The sequence below is a fragment of the Thermobia domestica genome, chromosome 13 (genome assembly GCF_964235325.1).
Source record: "Thermobia domestica chromosome 13, izTheDome1.hap1.1, whole genome shotgun sequence".
Classification (NCBI taxonomy): Eukaryota; Metazoa; Arthropoda; class Insecta; order Zygentoma; family Lepismatidae; genus Thermobia; species Thermobia domestica.
In genome coordinates, this window is record NC_137466.1 from 205,860,587 (window position 1) to 205,886,495 (window position 25,909).

Below are 25,909 nucleotides of genomic sequence, written 5' to 3' on the forward strand. Positions count from 1 at the left end.
GTTTTTTTTTTTTGTATTTTTATTTTCAATTTTTTTTTCTTTTTAATATTATCATTCTTTCTTTTTCAATTTTTATCACTTACTAATCTCGTAATTGTTCCTTTAATGTATATAATAGATTCTAAGAGCCTTATGTAAATGGAGAATGTTTTCTCTGTTGAAGGTAAATAAATAAATAAATAAATACCAATAAAGATTTTGTGGAGAGGTAAGGAAGGACTCACTTACACATGTATGTATAGCCTACAAATGAATCTTAAAAAATAAATATTTCAGAGTTTAGGGAAACCCATGCACATGCAATCTGAGGTATCAATTAATTTGCTGTAATAATTAGTGTGTGAGATATAATATTTTTAATGAAAACCTGGCAATTAAGGGAATAAGTAGTGGCTCCCAAAGGGTTAAATAAACAAACAAACTAGAAACCAACTGCAGGATGGAAGGACTACGACACCACGATCAAGGAAAGAAAGCCACACCACACATTCTTTATACTTAAAATCATCATCCTGTTCTTAAGACTGTCCTTAAACCTCTGCATATACTGATCAATTGCTGATAGTTACCTGGGTAATACAACGTACGAAGAAGCTCGACTTGGACCTCTCTTGTCCCTGTTGGTGGCACTTGGGGTTGTTGGTAAAGAGGTTGTGGATCGAGATAAACTAAGAGCAAGTTCTCGATTTGGATCACCACCCGCCGCCTCCGTAGAATAACGAATGTTTGTGTATTCCCTGCCCAGCTGCAAGCTTTTCTGTAAGAAATAAAGAGAAAATGTACAATCAATAAAGTATGTATTACAGCGAAAATAATAAATTCGTAATAGAACAAAATGAACCCTTTTAAATTATGTTTTTTTTTAGGTAAATTATAGACTTTCAGTCAAGCAGCTACAGCATCAACCCTATCTATCCTTACGATCATGGTTTGTATCTTATTCTCTTCAGAATAAAACAGCCTTTCAAACGGTACTATTCACACTTCCCTATCATGTCCCTGAGACGGAAAGATCGCAAAAAAAGGATTTTTTTTTGTTTTTACAAAAATGCCTTTTTTTACCTTTCTCCCCTCCCCCTCTGTTTTAAGGCAGAGATCTGAAAAATCTGAAAAATACTAATGGGTACAGTGAATATGTGAGCAAAATTTCAATCTGCTAGGCGCAAAAGTAACCCGCCAAAATGTAATAAAATATAGGCATAACATTTCTTTTCTTTTTTTTTTCTTTTTTTTTTTTTGGGTTGTGATGTCACCACACCCTATATCTCGACGCAGAAAGGCGTGAAAGCATACGTAACGTATTCTACAATGCCTTCAGGTTTGGAGAAAAAGACAAAAGAAAAAAAGCTTTATTGATACGTTTTTAATCGAATAATGAAGATTCTACCCTATCACCTAAAAATAGTTGATATAACTTAAAACGGTTAACAAAATTAATGCTATGTTCAAAGTTACATGAAGTTTGTCTTTACTGAGAACTGAATGGAAGATACAGTCCATTAAGTGTAGTAAATTAAGCCGAAAAGAAAGATGACTAAGTGAAACAGAAAATTTATTTCTAGTTCGATTCTAGGCTATGTAACTACGTGATAGACAAAATTGTGTCCATAACAAATTTAAATAAAATAACAGTTCTGTCTTTTACTATAATGTTTATGTAAGTAGGTGGCGTCTCTGGTGTGTAAAATTTGGGGGGGGGGGGGGGCATCAAAGAAAGTGATTTATATTGTAGTACCTAGCTCAATCTATTTATTATCTTCAATTCCATTTGTTACCTTTCTGCTTACCTTCACGGACCCTCTGAGACATATCAAGAACTTTGTTATACACAACCTGAATATTATATTCAAAATAAATATAATTATTATTATTTATATGTTATTCTGTCGTTAGTAAATAAATTTAATTAGAATACAATATTGAATATTTTGTACTTCAAAATATTGGGGGGACGCGTCCTCCTCGTCCCCCCGCCAAAGACGCCCGTGCAAAAAGACATAACCATACAAGTCCCCCAATACAAGGGAAAGTCAAAAAAAAAGTAAAGGGACTTCTGCAACTTTTCGCAACTGGACCGTTATCGTTGCGAGAGAGAGAGAGATGAATTTTTACAGCAAATCGTTAATGTAGATGAAACTTAAGTACATCATCACAAACCAGAAAGTAAGGCTGCGAGCATGCTTTGGAAACACCCACCACCACCAAAAGTTAAGAAATTTAAACGTTAACCATCAGCTAATCATTGATGCGGTACAAAACTGGTTACAGGTGCAACCGAGAAACCTTTTTCCCGACGGAATCAAAACACTTGTGAAACGTTGGGAAAAGTCCGTAGAAGTGCAAGGAGATTATGTAGAAAAATAATGTATGTTTCAGTTTTCTATCATTAGAATAAATGTACCTTTTCACGGAAGTCTCTTTACTTTTTGACATCTCCTCGTAAATTTTGAATGCAGTACACTTATTTGGAACCGGTAAAAATTCCAGATTGGGATAAAATTTTCCTAATGAACAAAACACAAAATTGTCCTTACATGCTCTGCCTGAATCCGCTGCGATATCGTTTCAATATGGTGTTGAACAGCTAAATAGACAAACTTGTACTGGGCTTCAGTCTGGACCATACCGGATCTCTGAGATCTAACCATTTGGATGGTTCGCTGGATATCGATTTCACAGTCAAGACCTACAAAGATAAAAAAACAAGCAATGCAATTAGATATACTCAGCATTGTTTGTCACTAAGCTGTGATTGAACTTATAAATGTTAACACTATTATTTAGGAAGCAGTTTTCACAGTTGAATTGAAAAGAAGTAAACGAAAGTGACAAGAATAAGTATAAAGCGGAAATAAATACAAGTTGAACCGAAAAAAAAGAAGAAAAAGTAAAAAGTTTACTCTTTCATTGTTCTATTTTTACGAATCAAATCGCTGAATTTTCAACCAACTGTACTGTTACTTTATGCTCTATTTTTACGAATCAAATTGCTGAATTTTCAATCAACTGTACTGCTACTTTATGCTCTATTTTTACGAATCAAATTGTTGGATTTTCAATCAACTGTACTACTATTTTATGTTCTATTTTTACGAATCAAATCGCTGAATTTTCAATCAACTGTACTGCTATTTTATGCTCTATTTTTACGAATCAAATTGCTGAATTTTCAATCACCTATACTGCTACCTTAAAGAAACAGTCCGGTTTTGAGGTTGAGAAAGAACAATGCCGATGTAATTTCGAAATACCTATTAAGTAGGGCATATTTCTTTGAAAGAAAGCGAGCAAGTTTAGAGCAAGACTATTATATCTTAGATAAAATATGTGATTTCTGTGAGTGCTTCTAAAAGTAACTGAACTTGCTAAAATCAATCATTTTTTTTTTTTAAATCTATAAACTAACATTTATTAAGAGCCTGACATATTAAGAATAAAACAAAATTTACCATTTTTCTTCTGTCTGTTTTTCATAAGTGAAAGCAGATAATGAAATGAAACTTAACTTAGATTTTTGGGGAGATTTTATTCTGGCAACACTCTAATTCCTACGGATAGCTACACTGAAAATTCTTCAGGTTCATATTTTATATTCTAGAATGACGTTATCTATGATTGTGGTAACTTGCATTTCATTATCTCCTTTCACTTATGAAAAACAAGCAAAAGAAAAATGTTAAATTTTTATTATTTTTAGTATGTTCGCTTAAGTACGAAGCATAAAATTTACTGAACATTAAATTGACCAGTCTTTAAACAGAAGCTGTGCAACTCTCTTCATACATTCACATATTATTTTCTATAGATTCTACAATAAAGCTATTTTCTAAGAATATTTAGCCATCTTTATAAAATACTCACCCTGCCGTTTAATTTGATTCAGAATCATATCTATCACTATAAATGTTCCTGTCCGCCCTATACCAGCACTACAGTGCACAATAATAGGCCCTGCTTTTGGAATTGACTCTTGCCTTGCATTCACGTCATGCAAAAAGTTGAGAACACAGCCTGGGTCTGAAGGAACACCATGATCTGGCCACGCCTGTAATAATAAAATACAATTTACAGGGATTAATCAAGGCATACTTATTTAACAATAGATTATAATTATCTCATGTCGCTGCAAACAGAGTGAAACCTTTCTGAAGAAAACCACTTCTTTAAGATGGCCATCTTTAAGACAACTACTTGACTACAAACATGCGTTTTGTCGGGTAAAATACTTATGGTGTTAACAAAATGTAACGAAGTGCACTCTCTTCTTCTAACGGTAGACACAGCTAACCATTTTTTATGATTTAAGTGATTTGAAACACAAAATGAACACTTGTAGTGTTGCCAACTCTGGAAAATAAAATTACCGGCACCCCCTCAAAATTCACTATGGTATAGGCCTAAGTGTGAAGTATCTCTGCTCAGATACAGCCGTGAGGAGGAAAAGTACTATAGCGGACAAAAATATGTTAGCATCTGTATGCTTCATGTCCTTAATACATTCACTAATAAGCTTAATAGATACATTGTACTAACAATGAGAAATTGAAGTCGGTATTGATGATTTTCTTGTATTTACCAGTAACTGCCATTCTTTCACAATTTTGGATTTACAGAATGAAATTTACTTCTTGAAGTTATACTTCAACAACAGGAAATTGCTGTAAGAAGTCCTAAGAAAGGGAGTTTAAAAAAAGTTGTCATATGCAGCAACTAGGGACGTGAAACTAAACAATACAAGAAACATTGTATTAACAAAATGCCTACGAGTTATTTGCCAACAATCGATGGATAATTTAAATTTATCGCTATATTTATGCTGCACAATTATGACACATTATGCCACTTCTGTCTCTATTGTTGAAAACAATCTTTCACAATAGAATCTCATTGTTATTTAATTTCTTATGTTAAATAAACAGATTAAAAAGAATACATCGCTTAACGTACAATACAACGGAAATTTGTATTTGTAAAGACACTATTGAAGAATTTCCATGTTCGTTGTTTTATTCTGGATTACAGATTCTAAAATACCGGTTATAAAGGAACTGGTAAGAAGTTTGTACCGGTCGCCGGCCTTAATCAAAATAATAGAAATATTTCCGGCCAAGCCGATGAAATACCGGCCAGTTGGCAACCCTAACACTTAGATAAGTCAAATGTCAATAACAGCAGTAACTCTTATATTTATATCTCGTAATAAGAGATAATTATTTGTTTCAACTCAAGATAATTACTATCTTCTTTCTGGATTATTGGAACATTTGGAGCAAAAATCGCACACTGTCTAGTACAGAATTCCTTCATTTTCTACATTTTTAATCTAAAGACAAGTATTAACTCGACACTTCTGTCCATTTACAATTCGAAACTTCTTTTAATTTACTTTCTCTGATGATGGTATCAGCTCTTTCTTATAGAAATGTAGATAATTTTGAATAAGAAGTGGATTGGAGCCACTGATGCATAAAAAAAAACTTCACACAATTAGAAGAAATTTCTTTGAATAGCAAGGGGAAATATATTTTTAAAACCAATGAGATCAGAACAAAACATTCATGAAAAAATATCGTAAAAAATTATGAAAATATCTAGTAAAATAGTTAATTTCACTTTGTTGTTAACCTATTATTATGTTCGTTTTACAATTCTACTTGTATTATGTAATTAGTTGATTTGTTAAAATATTATTAAACCCCTTTCTAGATTTCTCCTTGAATAACGCACGATTGAAGATGTTTGTAGCTCCATAGGTGAAAATAGTAAGTATTATAGTGCTTGAAGAATATGAAAAGTTTCTAATATATTATTTCCTTATATTATAAAAATTAATTGAATTACTGGCATTCCTGGCCACTACAAATATATACTAGGGCTGTCCAGAAGGTAACAGACGTTTTGAAAAAAAAAAAAAAAAAGTAACCGAATGAACAAACCAAATTGTATCATACATATTTGAAAGATATACTCCTAAGCTATTTTTCCACATAATTGCTATGCACATAAAGGTACTTATCATACCGTGGCATAAGTTTTTCAATACCATCGCGGTAGAAATCTACCGCCTGCAATTTCAACCACTGACTTACACCGGCATGTAGTTCGGCGTCAGTATCAAAGCATTCTGTAGCGTGCCATGTCTTCATTGCTAGGAAGAGGTGATAGTCATCAGACCAGAGCATCATCATCAGTTCATCAAACACAAGGCTAGGTCCAGCACTGTGGTCCTCATCGTGAACATTGGAACGGCCATTTTTAAAATCAGTGCACCATTACCTTACTCGGTCTTCATTTACAGTTGGTGATGGATTTCAATTGGCTTGTGTTTCTTTGCACACACACACAAAAAATAATAAAAAAATAAAATAAAAATAAATAAAATAAAGTAAAAAATAAAATAAAATAAAAAATAAAATAAAACTACATGTCAGAACGCATCTCACAAGAGCAAATTGCAATACGTTAGAGAGAGCACAAAGCAAAATAAGAGCGTCACAGTCCTCACGCTACCACAGCTGGATGCGTACTGAATGTGACAACGTTCTGACACCAAGACGGGGACTGTAGCCCCGCCCACTGCCGCGATAGGCCGAAACGTCTGGGACTTTCTGGACAGCCCTCGTAGTTCTGAAAGAGATCTTTGACTGTATTGGCTTGAACAGGACAGGATCAAAAAGTGGATTTACTGATTTACGTTCCATTAAATCTGAAGAGTTTCTGACCCATGAAGTTAGGAACAAAGTAAACTGAAATTGAACAATTCCTTACCTGGAAATGATAATGGTACACCTTCCTCTCCTCTTCACAGCCTTCTTTGGACACAAGGAATTCTCGGAGAGTGTAATCCGCTGTCGACGACTCAGAGAGATTCCTTACAACGACACTCCCGTATTCTTTTGTTTGACCTTCCTCTGGCCAATAACGAGCACACTTATTCTGAGAAGAGAAAAGAATGAACACGTGAAATATTGTACAATTAATTTGCTTACTTGAATAAATTTGATTTTGTTATGCATTTATTAAGAACAATTGAATTAGAGTCGAAATACAATTTATGCTGAAACCTTAACTACACATCATCATCATCATAGCTATTCTGCCATTATTGGCAGGTCACTTGCTGCAACTGAGAACCTTCAATGCTCCAAAGTCCTCTACTAACCTCTTCGTCTTCATGTACGAGTTTTCTGTTTTGATATCGTCCAATAATTGTAGTCTCCTTCGCCCTATCCCTCTTTTTCCTGCCACTATATCCTTTAGCACGTCTCTCATGATACAGTTCCTTCTTAGCCAATGTCCCAAACAGTTTCTCTTCCTCTCATAAATAATATGTAAAATTGTTCTTTACTCCCTCGCCATTTTTAACACCTTCTCATTCGTTTTCCGCTCGACCAGCTAATTCTCTCCATTCTTCTCCACACCCACATTTTGAAAGTTTCATCATTTTTGCGTAATGTCCATGTTTCTGATCCATACAGTACAGTAAAATACAGTACACGAACCATTTTATGAGTCTTTTTCTTAACTCTTTATTTAAGGTCCCGCAAAATAGTATTTTCTTCCTTCTAAAGGTTTCTTTTGCCATTCCTATCCTTGCTTTTGTTTTATTCTCTCATTTCCTCCCCTATTCTAACACTTATTTATTGGTTCATATATAAGTTTCTTATGAGTCTTCTGTCCTTCTATTCCAACCCAACTTTTTTTTAGAACTTCCAACAACAATTCTCAATTCACACGGTCAAAAGCCTTTTCTAGATCAATACATACCACATACACCTCTTTCCCTTTTCCTAGAAACCTTTCACCGATCACCTAAATAATCCAACTACACAAAGGAAAGGAACATTGAAAATAAAGTCGGGCCGGGCTTTAACACAAATTTATAGTAATTGCTTATAGACATGGTAATTTCAAGCAGCTTAACATTACGTAATAATGTGTATATACGTGAATAGTTTTGATGTTTCATTTCACTTGATTCTCATGCATGATGTTTACAAAATGCGAAGATTTAATGTTCACTTACCTTTCCTCGTTCTATCTCTTTGGTAGTCATGACAATCACCCGACTGTTTTCCTGCCATACCATATGCCAGAAATCACCCGTAGTACTTGGTAGGCAACCCTGTGTGGCAATGTAATATTTCTGTTGACCATCTAAAAATAAATCATCTTCTGGCTGTAAAGAAAAAAATAAAAACAATTTTCGTTTAAATCCCCTAAGAAGAAAGGACATACAGATAGTATTCTTATTCTTGTTGGATCAAAAGATCCAATATATTTTAGACAAAAATTTTCTTGTAGGCCTTATATCCGGAGAATTCTATATAGTGTAGTCAAACCCAAACTATCGCATAACTCAGTATGATGTGCTTATTCCGTAAAATTTGAAAAAAAAAAATAAAAAATAAAATAAAATAAAATAATAAAATAAAAATAAAAAACGATCGATCAGGGGCCACCGTTCGAAAATTTTGTGGCCCCTGATCCAAAAATTAACTATTGGCCAAGATCGCAATCTTTTGATGCACTGTTTGGATCATTCCTAAAATTCTTATTTTTATTTTGAGAACAAAAAATGACTGAATTTCATTGAAAGGACTCTAAATGACATGGATTACTGTGATACAGTGAAAACTGCATTTAATGGAATACGTCACCAAACATATTTGCATTCTGGACAAGTTTCTGCTTAGTGCAAGTTATCGCGAACAATAAATAATATGGAGGGGGGGGGGGGGGGGCTCAATGGTAGACCGTTCACCGCTGGTGCATGGGGTCCTGGGTTCGATCCCAGCTCGCCAAGTGAATCTTGTGGTAAACAAACACAGTGTGCTTGTTTTTTCTCGGTTTTTTTCATTTCCTCCCACTTTCTCCATTCCTCTATTTATCATTATCACCGTCTCCTTTAGCCTAGCCGGCATAAGCATGGGACGTAAAACTGAAAGATTTCATTCTATTTTATTTCTAAATAATATATGCTTAATTATTGCATTCACTATAGAGTAGAATACACAGGCAACCATTATAATATATTAGTATTATATACATGGAACTTTGCGTACTTTATTATTATTATTTTTGCATATTTATTTCTTTATTTTTTCTAGTACTCTTAAAATTTCTTTTGGCATTCTACAGTAGATGAATGTTTAAAATTTTAAATTTTAGAATGCATAATTCAAACCGGGAATGTTAATCTGGTAATGTATGGGCCAAGCCTGACGCCTGCTGAATAATACTTTCAGCATTATTTATTTTTGGTGCGTTTCAACGATATATACTCATATGCAACTTGCACTGATATTTTGCGTTGTTTGCTAAACATTATATTGAAAGAAAGAATGGTCTTATTTTTGTCTAAAATTCCGAAACAAAAAGCTAAACAATACACTAAAGGTAAGGACACATACCGAATGAAAATGCAGCTTTGGCTTTCTTTACCCGGAAGCCATACTGTTTGGGTTTTGAATCGGAAATACAACTTTACGAATCCTGAACTTTTCTTGTCACCGTGAGTGATGCAATTACTTGACTCATTTAAAACAAGACTTTGTACACATAAAGAAAAAGAAAAGAAAACTGTTTACCAAAATAATTCCGCATATTTGGAAAGTCAGTAGTAGAAAAATAGGTCGTTATATTCTCATTACTATTATGAGTCCGAAAAATGTGGTAAAGTGTAACAATCATATTCCCTCACGACGTAGATCTTTAATTTATACTATATAGCAATATTTGGCCATTTACAAGTGTTCTAAATTATTTTAAAGGAACCACAGGGACTCAGTCAAGGATGTTATAAAATAGCGGATTTGCCCATATTTATCTTTATCATATGAACTCAGTGAAGCCAAAAAACAACCGAGCATCGTCTGAGCCGGCAAGTCTGATTGGCTACTCTCGTTTCCGTCATGATTGTTGGCTAGAAACATTGCGATCTTAGTGGCGCGGAGTGGGCAGAGTAGGTGTGGCGAAGCTGTGACGTATGGCTTCATGATTTTGTTTTTTTGGGCAGATCCTCTATTTTATAACATCCTTGGATTCAGTAATACAGTGCTGACCTCTGGTGTGTGAAATTTCTGGTTTGATCCTAGCTCGCGTCACGTGAACTTTGCGGTTGACAAACACCGTGTATGTGTGTTTTTTCGGAGTTCTCCCGTTTTCTATCATTTCTTCATTCTCATCATCACCGTTTCCCAGTCTCAGGACGTGAACTAGAAATTTCGTTTCAAATGCTTTAAAAGAAAATAGTATATGAAGAAACTCACGTTACTTCCACTCAACATACAGAACGTTTTCTGCTATTAAGTTAAAACGGATTTCCTTACTGCAGGTCTAGTTATAGATATAGTTTCTGTGTTAAGTTTAGGGTTCGTAATAGATAGATATCACTATAACACATTATTGTAATATCAGATAGGTAGAGTATGTATAAATCAATAGACTTACCTTAATATAATTTGCGTTAATATAATCGGATCCTGGAATACTGGGGTCAACATCTTGTAATTTTACTCTGGTGTGGTCGACTGTAAGGAAACGAAGATAATCATATAAGAGAAACGATTAGTGATTTGTAATTACTCGAATTGTATTGAATAACCAATGATAAATAAAATCACTATTGCAACATTTTTGTACAGTCAGCGATAAAAATTCTTTCGTTTGGTAAAATTTATTTTAGAAATAACGGTGGTATGGCTGGCATGCACAGAAAATTACGTTCTTTTTAATTTACTGAAAATTGTACTCAAACTGTTCTTCCATTCTGAAGTTATTTAGCGAGACTAATTTATCAAACGTAAAAACACTTGTCGCTGACTGTACAACTTGAAAGGTGATGGAAACAAACATAATACGTTATTCGTTTACACCAACTCTTAGCACGGACGGTAAATCATTTTATTTAAGACGACGATCATGTTATGAGTATAAATGGGGATAAAAATTCAATGTTGTTTAACCCCTGTCCTGGCAATGTTTCTATTTAATTAATTTATCTATTGATTGATTGATTAAGTAATTATTTTTGGACTATTCCATCCATCTTTTTAATCAAAGAACTTGTTCAACTAGAGTTGATTACGGGAAAGGATTAGTTAAGTTTATGAACAGTTAATTCACTGTGTCTATATCAGGGCCGTGCCGTGGGGGTGGGGGCCCGGGCGCCAAAGTAAGGGGCGAAAAATTCGGGAGAAAAAAGGAAAAAAGATAGAAAAAATTGGTTGGAATATATGTATGGGGGCGCCGTCGTATATTCTCGCCCGGGGCGCTGATTTTCCACGGCACGGTCCTGGTCTATATTATAATCAAAATATACTAGTGAAACGAAGATCTGATATTTCATAACTTTTTTTTTTTTGTTTCTATGTTGTGATATGTAATATTTATCCAACTACAGTCCACCCTCTACAAACTGAACTATCAGAGAACGATGTTCACTTGTATATTTTTAAAACCCACCAGGTATTTTTTTAAAAAAAGACAATTACATTTGGAAAAGAGAAGGACCTAGGAATGTTCAAAATTAGTGCATAACGGTGAACACGTGTCATACTACCACGAACTCATAAGCAAGAAGAAACAGCAAGCTAAACAAACAATCGTTGGACACTAACTAGAAACAATGTTAATTCCAAATGTGAACACTATCAAAAGCTATATACACTTTTTATGTATGCCATGGTTAACGAACTTCAAAAGTTCGTTTTTGAATTCTCTATGTTTGTGTATGCGTCTGTCCAGGCACGTAGCCGGGGGCGTGGGGGGGGGGGTCCGCTCCCCTTCGAGACCAGAAATGAAAAAATAAGGAAGGATGAAACAAAATGAAATGAAAAAAAGAAGAATCAGAGTTAAAAATAAACTACGGGAAGCTTTTGGTTACTCTTTCTTATGAGGAGATTTGTATTACTTGTAATACATGGTGGTGAGGTGAGCGAGATATCCTGGAAGAGTCAGGGAATTTGAAATTTCTAGAAAAGTTACAGAATTCTCAGAATTTCTGCTACTAGTCAGGGAGATTTCAAGCTTCCGAAAGCATAGTGCCGTTGAGTAACAGCGTGGACATTTTTTATCATAATTTTTCGTTATCGCATCCTTGCAGAATCAAACATGTTATTTCAAAAACAATTTTCTACTGCTCCTCTAACCGGTCATTTGGAACCGACAGTAGTTGAAGGAATAATAAAAACAAAAATTTATATGGAAAAGGATTTCTATTAGCATTTGACTCAACAGAAAAAGGAACGCAGATATTGTAAAATATTTTACAAGACATTATTGAGTATTAGTGTATATGTACTTTTCATAATAGCTGAGATCATAATGAAAGGAAAATTGTTATATTTGAATGAACAAAGAAAGGAACGTAAATATTGTAAAATCTTTTTCAATACTTTTTAAATTCTTTTATTACTCGAGATTTCTTCACAGTTTGTTATTAAAATACTTGCTAATATATCCTCATTTTATTGTCCTAACAAACCAATATATGTTGATAGTAAAGTAGTTTACATTGATCAAGCTCCTGAGCCTTCAGAATTTCATATCACGCCCCCCCTCCCCTGTTACGAAATCCTGGCTAAACGAACCAATATATGTTCCAGTAAAATAATTTAATGATCGAGCCCCTGGTGTGATGATCACACTATTTCATGTCACGGATCCCCCTCCCTTCACGAAATCCTGGCTACGTGCCTAGTCTGTCCGTCTTTGAGCCCTACACTCGATAGAACATCAAAAACTATCTGAGAAAGTGCTACACTCTTCCCGTTTTCGAGAGTTTGGCCAAAAAATAATTTCGATTTCGGAAGATTTAAGGAGCCATATCTCGGAAACTGTAGGTCATAGAGAGATCATATTGGTGTTAAACCACATCTATAAGAGTATGGTGAACATTTTGGTACCAAACAATAACCGGTGGCCACTATCCAACTGCCCACCGGTTTGGCCAGTGGCCACCAGCTAATATTGGTACCAAAAATGTTTACCATCCTCTTAGGTATTGATCAAAGCCAATATGTTTACCATCTTCTGAGGTACTCATCACCCCCAATATCATCTCTCTATGACTTACCGTTCCCGACATATGGCTCATAAAGTTCTGATTTCGCATGGTTCAAGGAGCCATATCTCGGGAACCCTAAGTCATAGAGAAATGATATTTTCCGAGAAACAGAAGGTGCGGATACAAAGATTTACTTTTACATGTAAGAACAATCACAGTTATCCTTCCCGCTCCATCTCTCCATTCTTTTTAAGTTCGTTCTGGCAATGCTCTTGGAGCATTCTCAACTGGTTTAGATATTGCAACTTCTCACTGAAAGTTGGGTGTAGTTTAGGTACATTTCGTACGAAAAAGCATTACATATTGAATTGTATGTTTTTAAAGATTAACTTATGTATTCTTGACCTAAAATATGATTGAATTAAAACTGAGACAAACTACACAAGCATAAATACTAATAATAATAAAAAGTACTTACATGGTAAAATATTTTTATATCTATTCTTATTCCGATTTTCTGGTGTTTGACCTTCCCTTCTGGAGAACAAATGTTTACATTCTTGTTGTTGTAGAGATTCGAACTCTTCCCAGAATCCTGCTTTCCCTGTAGACTGGCCATTTTCCTTCTGTAAATAACAAAATATTTTAGATTAAAGTTTTTAGACAAAGACTTTATGAAAAAGCAACGGAGAAAAAGAATCTAACTAGCATTCGGAAACATAATTCCCCACTAGTCAAACTAATTCAGCCACAGACTTTCTTTTTAGTACTGTTATACCTACATGGAATCGTACAGTATGAAACACAAATGTATCTTTTCTGATTTTGATCAAACACGACAAATATTCACATTATTAAAATTGGAATAATTAATAATTCAAAATTCCGAATAATGGTTTCTTCGAAAATTCGTTACTCGAATAAACGGTTAATTTGAATAATGAACACAAATATTTGGATATCCAAATAACAGCAGAAAACAAATTCGAATAAATTTTACAAATCTAATTTATATTACTTTTATCTAAATCTATGACTTCAAGAGCCCAACGTTTGTCGCTGCAGACAAGCATGTGGCCAGAAATTTATTTTGGGAGGGGGTCCGCATTCAGTATGAGAATAAACTATATTAACATTTATAAAAATCACTCCTAAAATTAGATTGAATTTACAGAAAAATCGGGATTTCGGGGGAGGTCCGGACCCCAAGGACCCATCCCTTGGCTACGTCCCTGGCCACAGAAACAAAATTCTTAATTGGATTTCGTGCACTCTAGTGATAATTATGCACTTTCCTACGATCTTGCTTTGTATTTGTCTTCAATTTACCCTTGGTCTACCCAACGGCCTTTTTCCCCTTGGCTTCCTTACTAGAACTCTATGCCCCTGCGAGCTGCGTATCCTGTTCATTATAGACATCTAAGCTGTATTATCTGTATGATATTGGGTGATTTACCCTCTAACCAACGAAAACAATGTGACATTAAGCAAGAGAGAAAGATTTTCGAGTTGCATGGGAATCATATTTATACAGGGTGAATCTGAAAGATGTGCAGAAACTCCAGGAGGTAATTTGTGACATCAAAAGAAGACAAAAAGTCCTCATACTTGTTGTCAAATTCCACGTCGTATACGAGTGATAGAGGTGCCAATTTGGAATCGAAAATCAAATCCTGACAATTGGAACGCTACAGGAAGATGTCACATACTTCGGGAGGTGATTCCTGACACGAAAAGAAGGCAAAAAGTTTTCTTGCATGTTGCTGAGTGTCATGAATCGCCTCCCGAAGTATATCCACATCTACACGTTGTGTAAAATTACTAACTCTATAGACGATTTCTTCCAAGGACGCACGCAAGAATTTATTTCGGGGAAGCGACAAATTCAATATGAGATTAAATTATAATAAAATTTGTAAAATCGACCCTAAAATTACTACTAAATTTGCAGAAAGGTCGTAATTTCGAAGAGAAGTCTGGACTCTTACGACCCGCCTCCTGCATACGTCCCTGATTCCTTCTATCTAATCTTTATGATACTTCTAGGTCATATTGTTTTACCGATCCAATACTTAAAAGACAAGATGAACGAGAATATACAATATTACTTACCAGTAATTCTTTTACTCGATTATCAATTCCGCTAGCGTTGATTCTCGTGGCATTGAAAGGCTGCTTCAGATGTACAACTGTCCCGCTGGTCTCCACCATAGGATTTTTCTTATAATGTTCTATTAACTCACTTAAACTGTCAAACTTATCTCCACCCCCAACATCGTATCGATTATCCTGCAATCACAAACACATAACATTTCATTGAACAAATGCCAACAAGACAGAGAAATACAGTGGCCCAATATTATGTATATGATGTTTGACTGACTGTAGTATTTGTAATTCTGGACAAAAAAAGTTTCGATATGGCAACACTGTGTATGGCAAGAGTGGGGATTACGGTCACTGGACTTAGAACCGTTAGTGTATGCCAGGCAGTGCGAGAGTGGCTGAACAAAACATTCCCGAACAGCTGGATCTAGGGATGCGCACGAGACGAGTCGAGACAGGATTTTCCTGACAAAATTCGAGTCGAGACATGGCTCTTCCAATAGAGTCATATACATTTTTCGAGTCGAGACATCACTTTTACAGCACATTTTCAAGACGAGACAGCCACAAATCTTGTCCCGTGCGCATCCCTAGCTGAATCGATCGACGTGGGTCTGTGGAGTGGTCAGCTCGATCTCCCGATTTTATACCACCTGACATTTTTCTTATGGAGTGTTTTAAAGGACAAGGTGTATCAACATCACATATGCAATTTGACGAAACTATCACAGAAGAGGTCCACAGGATACCAGTACGGGTCTGTCGAGCTGCTTGTGACAACCTTGCTCTTCGTATCCAGGTATATATTGTAAGGATCCCCACATCACGACAGACGCACGTGTCAACTCACACACGTGCTATTGATTATAAATAACCTAGCAGACAACAAGCCGGCACGAAAGACACCGAGGAACGCCGAAAGAAGACGGACCTCACGGAAGGACCCGAAGAGGACAAATAAAAGGAGGACCACCGAGGAACCCAGCATCAGTCGTCCAACTGATCAAATCAGCTATACCGCCCTGAGGTCGCACTGGACTAGGGGTCCTTTCTACAACCAAGCCTCGCGAAGATGCCTTGAGCTGAGGGGGCTATCCTTCCAGACTCACCAGAACCGGCAGGTGCCTGGAGACTGCCTTGAGAGAAGGTGCACCGTGCAAAACACCTATTCTCCTTTAACTTGGACATTAACAAGAGAAAACAATATGTTACTCCTTGTAATCAAAGACGTTTTTGTATTTTATAATAAATTGGTGAAGGGAGTAATCTCGGTCCATTATTGACTCTACCATAGTCATTACAATATAGATTTCGATGGAGCATTAGTGGACCATGCCATGGAGAACAGAGATTATAATTCTTGTAAGGAAAGGTATGACGGTAATTGTTTCTCTTCAATTCCATGTTCAAGTTATATTGCTAGCTTCTTTTCGCAGTCTTTGAAACACGATATACATAATTATGGGCCAACCTGTATTTCTGTCATGACTAACTTCTAACACTAAATTTTAAGAAAAATATCTCTAAAATTATTACTTTTAACATAAGGCACACTACATTTGATGGTAGCAGGAGGAGAAAAAATAGACACATTGAATTTTGAGATATTCGTAATAAAATTAGCAGTTGCATCAAGTATTCGATCAGTTGGAAAGCAATCAAACTGTGATATGTTATGGGAAAAGGTGATCTACATAGTTCTTTCAAAATCACTAGAGCAGGCATGTCAAACTTGCGGCCCTTCATTTATTTTTCAGTGGCTTGGATTCAGACCGAGAAAATAGCAGAAAATGAATGTATTTTAAATTGTGATCAAATTTTCTAATTTATGAAAAGGAAAAAAAAAGTCAACAACGAATTCTTCTCCACACCCACATTTCAAAAGCTTCCAGTCCTTTTTCATCAATGCGTAGTGTCCATGTCTCCGACTCATACAGCCCAATACTCCACACGAAGCATTTTACGTCTTTTTCTCAACTCTTTTATTTCAAGGTCCGGGTTAACAGACATGTATTTGACTTCTATTCTGAAAATTGCTAGTGCGAAAACTACGTTTTTAGACATCTTAAATCTGTTAAAAAAAAAAAAAAAAACTAAGTTTCAGGAAAGAAACAATAGATACCCATCCACTATTCACTTTTCTTATTCTCCCTCTCATTTTGTTTTTTACAGTATTAGATGAGATTTGTTGTACTTTTAAGTACTCAATTAAGTATGACATTTAGGGATGCGCACGAGACGAGTCGAGACAGGATTTTCCGGACAAAATTCGAGTCGAGACACGGCTCTTCCAATAGAAAAATATACATTTTTCGAGTCGAGACATCACTTTTACAGCACATTTTCGAGATGAGACAGCCACAAATCTTGTCTCGCCTCTCCAAAATTTTTCTTGCCTCTCCTCTTGACCCTCTACTATAACGAGCCTAGCGCCACCACTGTCTTGATCTGATAATTTCTCTAATAATGTATTGTCTGGAATTAATGAACAGATTTTTGCTTATTAAGAGTTCATGTGAGTGATCCGATATTACAAAAATTGACGTCTCGTTCTAACTTCTTCGTTTGGAAACCTACCTCAGTATAAACCTTGTATCATACTTTATCGGTTCCACTTGTCTCTTCACGCTAAAGCACAAACTTGAGAAACAACTCAAAGTCTAACTCAATGCTTAATTTAGGGATTCGGAGGCTCCATTCCTCCGTCCCCAGCCCTTCTTACTCTCTGCCCATACGTTTAGGATAAATTTTTAATATCTGCATCTGATAACACACTGTTATAAGCAGTGGCGGCGATTGGACGTTAAAAGTGGGGGTCAAGACATGATCTGAGTATTTCTATATCAATGTTAGTTTTCCTGGTTATTTCTAACACTTTGACGAAAAAAACTGTATAACTAATAGGATACTATCTTTCAGTTAAAATACCGTATATCGTATTTCACAGTTTATTAAGCAGGTTGACAAGAGCAACACAAGTATGTACTAGCCCTTTGTACTCTTAAACAATAAAAGTGTAAGAAGAGATTTGATTCATTGCTCACGAACAACTTACAATTATGTCTAGAAAATTGTGATCAGATTATTTAATAATAAATTTGCAAAACAAATAAATAGAAAAGATAATATTAATCATAGTAATGAATAATGAGGCTTGTTTTGTGGAAGTTCTATTAAAACTGGGGATTAATAAACAACTTATATTTTTAATTTCACACATGCCATTAAATGTACGTTACTGCTCTTAGAAAATGGAAGACAGTAAATTCTACAAGCTTATGCTACGACATTTCAAGAAATACGCAATTGCCATGGGCGTCTCTGGCGGGGGGGACGGGGGGGACGCGTCCCCCCCAATATTTTGAAGTAACATAATCTAACATTCCGCTAAGATACTAGCAGTTAGATCATTTCCTTTGATGTCCCCCCCCAAATTTTACATGCCAGAGACGCCAATGGCAATTGCAATATTAATTGCTTTCAAGTGCAATTAAAACGCAATTCCTGTAGGTTTCTTAACTCCATGGGAAGACAAATAACAAATATGTATGCACACAACGGCATGGCACCATTATTTCTATGAGCCAGTAATATATACAAAAAATTTACTTTTCCAAATGAAACTATATACATTTGAGGCACTTCAAAAAAGTTGGGACAACTGCCCCTTCTTGACCCCCCTAATTGCCGTCCCTGGTTATGAGATCATTTTACAATTCCTCAGCTTTGAATTCCCAAGGAAAACCTCCATCAGCTTGAAACTTTGAAGATATATGGTTAGTTGTCGCTATTAGTCACAGACAACAACAAAGCAGCCGCATCCACTCTATTCGTAAGCCACAAAACAAGAATGTGGTCATATTAATGGAGAACAATTGGGAATATTAAGTGAATGACGCCATCCGAGACAGGCTTACGTCACTCATTAGAACAATGACAATCAAAAGCTGTACACAATGTTACATACCAAAAGGAAGGACGGGGCCAGTGACATTTTAGGAGAAGACACTTACCAGGCACCGAATCATCACGTGAGTGACTCGATCGTCCGTGCGGACTGACAGAACGTAATCTCCAGGCTTGCTTTGAGATTCACGGACGAGAAAACTCCCATTCTTCCCCTTCTCTAGGATTAGTTTCTCCGCTTCCTTCCCTGATAGATGTCCATGGAACCACCTAAAATAATAAATAAATAAATAAATAAACAAATATATAACCGGAATTCGGTATCTTTTAATTGAAATTTCTCCTTTAATTGCTACGTTAACATTGACAATTCTGCGTCCTCTAGTAAGAATCGAACTCGGGACCATGTGCACTACAAGTTCGGATGAACATCGGAAAATGTAATCTGCAGTTGTAGACTTTTACAGGCAATAGTTGCCCAGAACACAGTGAAACAGCTTACAATGTTTGTCATCTATTCTGGTTCTCAACCTTTTCAATGATCATTCGACTATCAGTTTGAGAATTACGTATTAAAATTACTGCTAAGAGTAATTGAAAATAGTGACAATTTTACATGACAACATATTTTATTTTATTAAGTATTTTTTTTTTTAAATATCTAAATGTCTAATATTTAGTTATGAAATACTGTAAAAAGCGAGGAAATACGCTATTAAGTTTGGTAAAGACCAGTGGCGCACTTAAGAAGGGCTACCGGCTTTAAGTCCCGAAATTTTATTAACTATTTCAAAGTAAATTAAATGTCTTGCAGAATTTTCACATTTCCTGGAATAAAGTTAGCGAGGCCCCCCCCCCGAAACAAAATCGTAAATACGCACTGGTAAATACACTTAACGTTTTCCCTTCAGATAAGAACTAACCTTGTAAGATGTACAACGATATTAATGTGTATGCCCTTATTTCCAAAACCAAATATGTTTGGTATACTCAATTTCAAAGACAGAAATTATTTTCTGGTACACACAATTTACAATAATAATAATAATAATAATAATAATAATAATAATAATAATAATAATAATAATAATAATAATAATATATATCTTTCTTCCTCAAAACTGGGATAATCTCTTCACATTCCCATTCACAAAGAGTGTTACATTTAACAAAAATCTTTTTTTTTTTTGTGAAAAAAATACGAGATGTTCCATTGTTTCTTTATTTTATTTTCTTTCCGATAAAGAACATGTCACACTACTTTTCAAAATTGTTATTTTCTGATGACGCCTGAGTGAACAATTTATCTTTAGGAGGAAGATATTCTGCTACATCTGTTCAATTCTTCCTTAATGACCCATTTTTTTGTGGAAGGTATACAGAAAATTAATTTTTCACATTAGGACAAAATATCTGTACCACTCACTTTAAAGGAATAAGCAAGAAAGAGAAAATTAAAAAGTTTTGTTTTAGTAAAGAATTACAGAAAAAAAATAGAACAGCCTTCTCACAGTTTCTTTTGTTTGAGAAGATGTCAATATGAAGAACATAATATGCCTGTCTTCACTTCATTAAAGAAAGACACACAAAAAGTGTACTTTACTATTTTTCACAAACATTGGTGATGCATCCGCGACTTTCTTCGTAGATTAAAGATGAAAGAAAAAGCTGGCTTAGGTGGTTGAGCGGTGTTATTAAAGTTACTGATCGCAAAATCTGTTTGTTGCGGGTTCGAATCCTCCTTAGCGAATGGGTATTCTCGTATGTCGCTCTTTCGTCCTTCATTTTTATCATTACCATTTGTTTCTAAGGCCAGTTTTAGACGAAAGCATTTATCGTAGCAGATGTCCTGCCAAAAATCTCGTATAATATTCTATGGCATCAAAAGTATATTGTGCTTTTACAGGGTAGCATTTTGATAAGCATTTTGTCGTGACGTAGCAAACAAATCACTGGAGAAGAGCGCAATTATGGCTCCAAAACTAAAAAAAAGATATTTCAGTCACTATTTCTTCTAAAGCCATTTTTCGCATATGGTTATTATGATACAAAGGACTTTTCACGGTGCAGTTATACTATACAGATCCATAGATTTTAAAATTTACAGAAGAAATTTATAATGTTTTAATAGTGTAGTGTATAAGTAATGGAAATATGGTGTGCACTTACATCTGAGATGCGTATTTATGTGGAAATATAGAAATTAAAGTCGAACCTGAAATGCACGTAATTTTCAATAAGCTGCCATAAAATTTTGGCAAGTCTGTAATTTCCCCATTTCGTATCGAAAACAGAACCCAATTAGCTCCTTCGGGGCTTCTAACCCATTCCCACTACTGCTGCTGCTGCTACTACTACTACTACTGCTACCACTACTACTCTTATTCCAAATACTACTACTACCCGTTCCTACTCCTACTCCTATTCCAACTACTACTACTACTACTACTACACCTACTGCTGCTGTTACTATTACTAAGTATTCCTACTACTACTCTTACTACGACTTACTCCTCCTCCTCCTCCTCCTCATACTACTACTACTACTACTACTACTTACTACTACTACTACTTACTTCTACTACTATTACTCTTACTACTACTACTATTAATACACCTACTACTACTTACTACTACTACTATTAATACACCTACTACTACTTACTACTACTACTATTAATACACCTACTACTACTTACTACTACTACTATTAATACACCTACTATTACTTACTCCTACTCCTACTACTACTACTACTGTTACTTATACTATGGATCCGTATAGTAAAACTACACGTTACCACCTGTTAAAGTGAACCTGCACCGGAGAATGCAAGAGCATACCAATAAATGAAACGAGAAAGTTTTTTAAATGAATTTCTGTGTGTATCCGTATAGTGAAACTGCACGCTTTTAACTCTGTACAAACAAGGATGTTCTTCATATTTTTTAATCAACATAATAATAGTATCCCTACTCCAACTCATTTTTCTTTACTACAATTCAATTTCCCACACATCGCTTCCTTTTAACACACCACGGCGCTGCAATCGGAGCAGAAATGCTGGGGAAAATGCTACGAAATAGAGCAGGTTCTATCGACAAGAAATGCCATAGGATATGCCATGGCATGGGAAATGCTATAGCATTTGCTACTTTACACGGTAGGATATCGATGATACGATTTTTGCTACGAGAAATGCTACGATAAATGCTTCCGTCTAAAACTAGCCTAATAGTTTCCTTTAGCTTAAGGGACAAACCCGTAGACGTAAAACTCAAAATTAATACCAAAGCTTATTCTTAGCTACTAGATAAGGTGGAAACTGTCCTATAGCATTACAAAAACTGAAATGAAATCTTTTAAGTTTTACGTCCCACGGTTGTACCGGCTAAGCTAAAAGAGACGGTGATAATGAGAAATGAATGAAATGACGAAAGTGGAAGGAAACGGGAGAACCCGAGAAAACTCACGCACACGGTGTTCGTTCACCACAAAGTTCAGTTGGCGCTGTAGCATTACAGTTGTATTTTCGTCCTACATAGACTTTTTCCACTGAGAAATCAAGGAGAGTATACGTAGCATACGAATTCAACCGAATCCATCCGGTCTGAGTCTTTTGTATTCATATGACATATCAAGGTGTCAGACTTTGGATTCCTGATTTTTGGGCCACTAAACTTGAGTCACATCTTTGAAGAAAAACTCAACCGAACTCAACTAATTTGCACCAAACCTGCCATTGTTGTAGACGCCTACCGATGCTTCTCAATTATCGGCTCCACCCAATGTCGTGAGGCAAACTGGGGAGTCGCGTGAATAAAAAACGTGACGGTCATTAGGTCTGGAAAGCTCCTGATACACCTGTTAAAGATAGGCCGACGCAGCACGCTAACAGATGGTTCAGGCGCACGGAAAAGGGCTGCTACACCAAGTGTTCTTTTTATTATTATTATTATTATAACTCGAGAGTCAAAAGCCTATACAGCCTAATATTTCACAAGGTTATGTGGTAGGTGAGGACTTACATCCCTACTCAACTTGTATTGGGGCGTGGGAGAGCCGGGTTCGATTCCCAGTGGGAGTTCATGTGGTTCAGAATCCACGTTAATCAGTAGGTCCACGTCTCATATAGCCTCGCTGCTGAAAAGGACGTTAAACTCAACTCAACTCAAATTATATTGGATAGGTGATTGAAGTTTAACGTATCTTCTCAGATCCGAGGCTATGTGAGACAAGATCTAGAGTTTGAAGTGGAATCCGAACCACTACTTTAGTTTGTATCCAAGACAAATGCACTCAACGGGAATCGAACCCGAAATAAAATCTTTTAAATTTTACTTCCCACGATTATGGTGACTAGGCAAAAGAAGACAGTGATTACGAGGATGAATGAAATGGTGGAATGAAGGAAGTGGGAGGAAACGAAAAAAAACGAGAAAACCCGCGCACACGGTGTTTGTCCACCACAAAGCTCACGTAGCGCGAGCTGGGATCGAACCAAGGACTATGCACTACAGGTGATCGCTCTACCACTGACCCACCGCGGCCCCGGGAATCGAACCCAAGACCACGTACAATAGCCATAAAGGAGTGATGAAGCACATACTCAAAAGTTAAGAAAAAAAAATACATGCATTCGATTTTCGATTATCGTTACGAAACAGTTTATGATCATTAAGAGTTTTCATCCCGGCGAAATTAAAATACCGCTAATTTTACAGTAATTATGTGATATCTTCAAATAGATAAAAGATAATTGAAATGTGGAACAAGAGCGCCCTAGACAATATTATTTTGCATGAGGTACCGTTACCACAAGTCACCTAGTGGCTTTTCGTTTTCAGCCGTTTAGAAACACGAAAATAAATGCCGATTTTCAAAATGGCTCGAAATCGAAAGGAGATAAGTGAGTCGTGATAACGGTTTCTCATGTAAAATAATATTGTCTAGGGTGCTCTTGTTCCACATTTCGATTATCTTTTATCTATTTGAAGATATCACATAATTACTGTAAAATTAGCGGTATTTTAATTTCGCCGGAATGAAGACAATTATCATCGTATGCTACAGAGATTTAACAAAACATGAAATCGAGTTGAGTTGATTTTGAGCTTAACCTCCCTTTCAGCAGCGAGGCTATATCAGACGGGACCTACTGATTAACGTGGAATCCGAACAACATGAGCTCCCGCCGGGAATCGAACACGGGTCTCCCACGCCAAAGGTGCGTACGCTAACCGCTTAGCCACGAAGGAGCTCAACATGAAATCGAATTCTCAGTTTGTTTTTACGATTCTACACATAAATCCTATACACACACGCAAGAGATGGTTAACAATGATGATTAATGGCGTAAGAATTGACGGAAAGAAAAGAACGGGAGAATTATGACAAAATTCGTGATGCTGTCCACCAGAAACTTGGGTTAGAATCTAACCAAAAACCTTTTCACACCAAGGGTAAGCGATTTCACTAGCGATCCACGAACCAGAATAAGGTCCGACTAATAATGGCCCAAGATTTTTTTTTTTTTTTTAAATCAAAATGCAGATATAGTATAAATGAAATCATGCTATCTTACCCGATCGTGAAAGTTAATTGCACCATTGCCACTAACAACACTCACTCACTCGCAAAATCTATCACTCCTTGCTTGGGAACTTCAAGAACACTGCTATGAGGCAAGTTCAAATTTACGCATCTGCTCTGCTTAAGAATCCTTCTGTCGCATAGTTCAACAATTTTATCCGGACTTGAATCGACTTTAGACTCAGCACCGGATATTGTTGGAGGTGTTCCACCCACATACCAAAGATCTTCCTGTTGACTCAAACAAACGAATTTGCTAATATTTCTGGAAGATAGCATAATTGTTCCGATTGTTACGTCATCAGAGAAAGGAGAGAGAGTGAATAAGCGACTACGTCGGCTACTCAAGTTGCACAACGGAAAACAACGCAGCAGCAGAAGGCCGACAAAGGGCTCATCATTTGCCAAAGTAACCAAGACCCAGAAAATGAGTCATGGTGTAAGGAAGGAACGGAAAGATGCTACGCATACAAAATTAAGCTGAGCAGAGGACACACCTTCTTGTTCAATGTCGTCAAAGCCCTACGCAGTTACAGCCACGTCATTGCTGAAGAAATGCAACATCCCAAGAAAGAAAGAAAAAAAATGCAGAATGTCACTCGTCGCACGCAGAAAACAAGGCCAAAGGAGAAATTTCAGCAAACTTTTTATTACAAGTAACACCCATTACATATGCTTCTACTCATACCGAGTCCAAAGGACGAAAGTCGATGCGTGAGGCTTTTAAGAGTCTTCATCCCGGCGAAATTAAAATACCGCTAATTTTACAGCAAATAGATAAAAGATAATTGAAATGTGAAACAAGAGCGCCCTAGACAATATTATTTTGCGTGAGGTACCATTATCACAAGTCACCTAGTGGCTTTCCGTTTTCAGCCGTTTAGAAACGCGAAAATAAATGCCGAAATTTTAAATGGCTCGAAATCCAAAGCAGATAAGTGAGTCGCGATAACGGTTTCTCATGTAAAATAATATTGTCTAGGGCGCTCTTGTTCCATATTTTGATTATCTTTTATCTATTTGAAGATATCGCATAATTAATGTAAAATTAGCGGTATTTTAATTTCGTCGGGATGAAGACTCGAGCATGGTACGCAGGCGGCTTATGACTTTCATGTGAAACTGGGCTCTTGTCTCACGAAAAAAGCCTATGGAACGAAAACCCAATGAAGAAATGATAGGAATAATACAGAAAGTAAGCATAGATTATACTATAGAGGAAAGCAGGTACGGATTCGAAAATAGCCAAAGTTGCTATAGGTTCTGCAACAAGCAGGACAGTACTGAGTACTTGGT

General features: G+C 36.1%; 1 protein-coding gene across 5 annotated transcripts in view; it reads right to left on the reverse strand.

Annotated features, from left to right (window-relative positions):
* Nucleotides 1-25,909, reverse strand: part of csw (protein tyrosine phosphatase non-receptor type corkscrew) — a 432,330-nt gene that overhangs the window by 11,548 nt on the left and 394,873 nt on the right. For all 5 annotated transcript variants that reach the window (XM_081737276.1, XM_081737274.1, XM_081737278.1 and 2 more), the window contains exons 4-12: nt 19,129-19,291; nt 15,122-15,298; nt 13,488-13,635; nt 10,453-10,532; nt 8,027-8,179; nt 6,769-6,936; nt 3,862-4,045; nt 2,535-2,686; nt 570-757 (exon numbers count right to left, since the gene is read on the reverse strand). In XM_081737276.1, the coding sequence (XP_081593402.1) occupies nt 570-757; nt 2,535-2,686; nt 3,862-4,045; nt 6,769-6,936; nt 8,027-8,179; nt 10,453-10,532; nt 13,488-13,635; nt 15,122-15,298; nt 19,129-19,291 (1,413 nt within the window). The remainder of the gene's footprint in view (nt 1-569; nt 758-2,534; nt 2,687-3,861; nt 4,046-6,768; nt 6,937-8,026; nt 8,180-10,452; nt 10,533-13,487; nt 13,636-15,121; nt 15,299-19,128; nt 19,292-25,909) is intronic.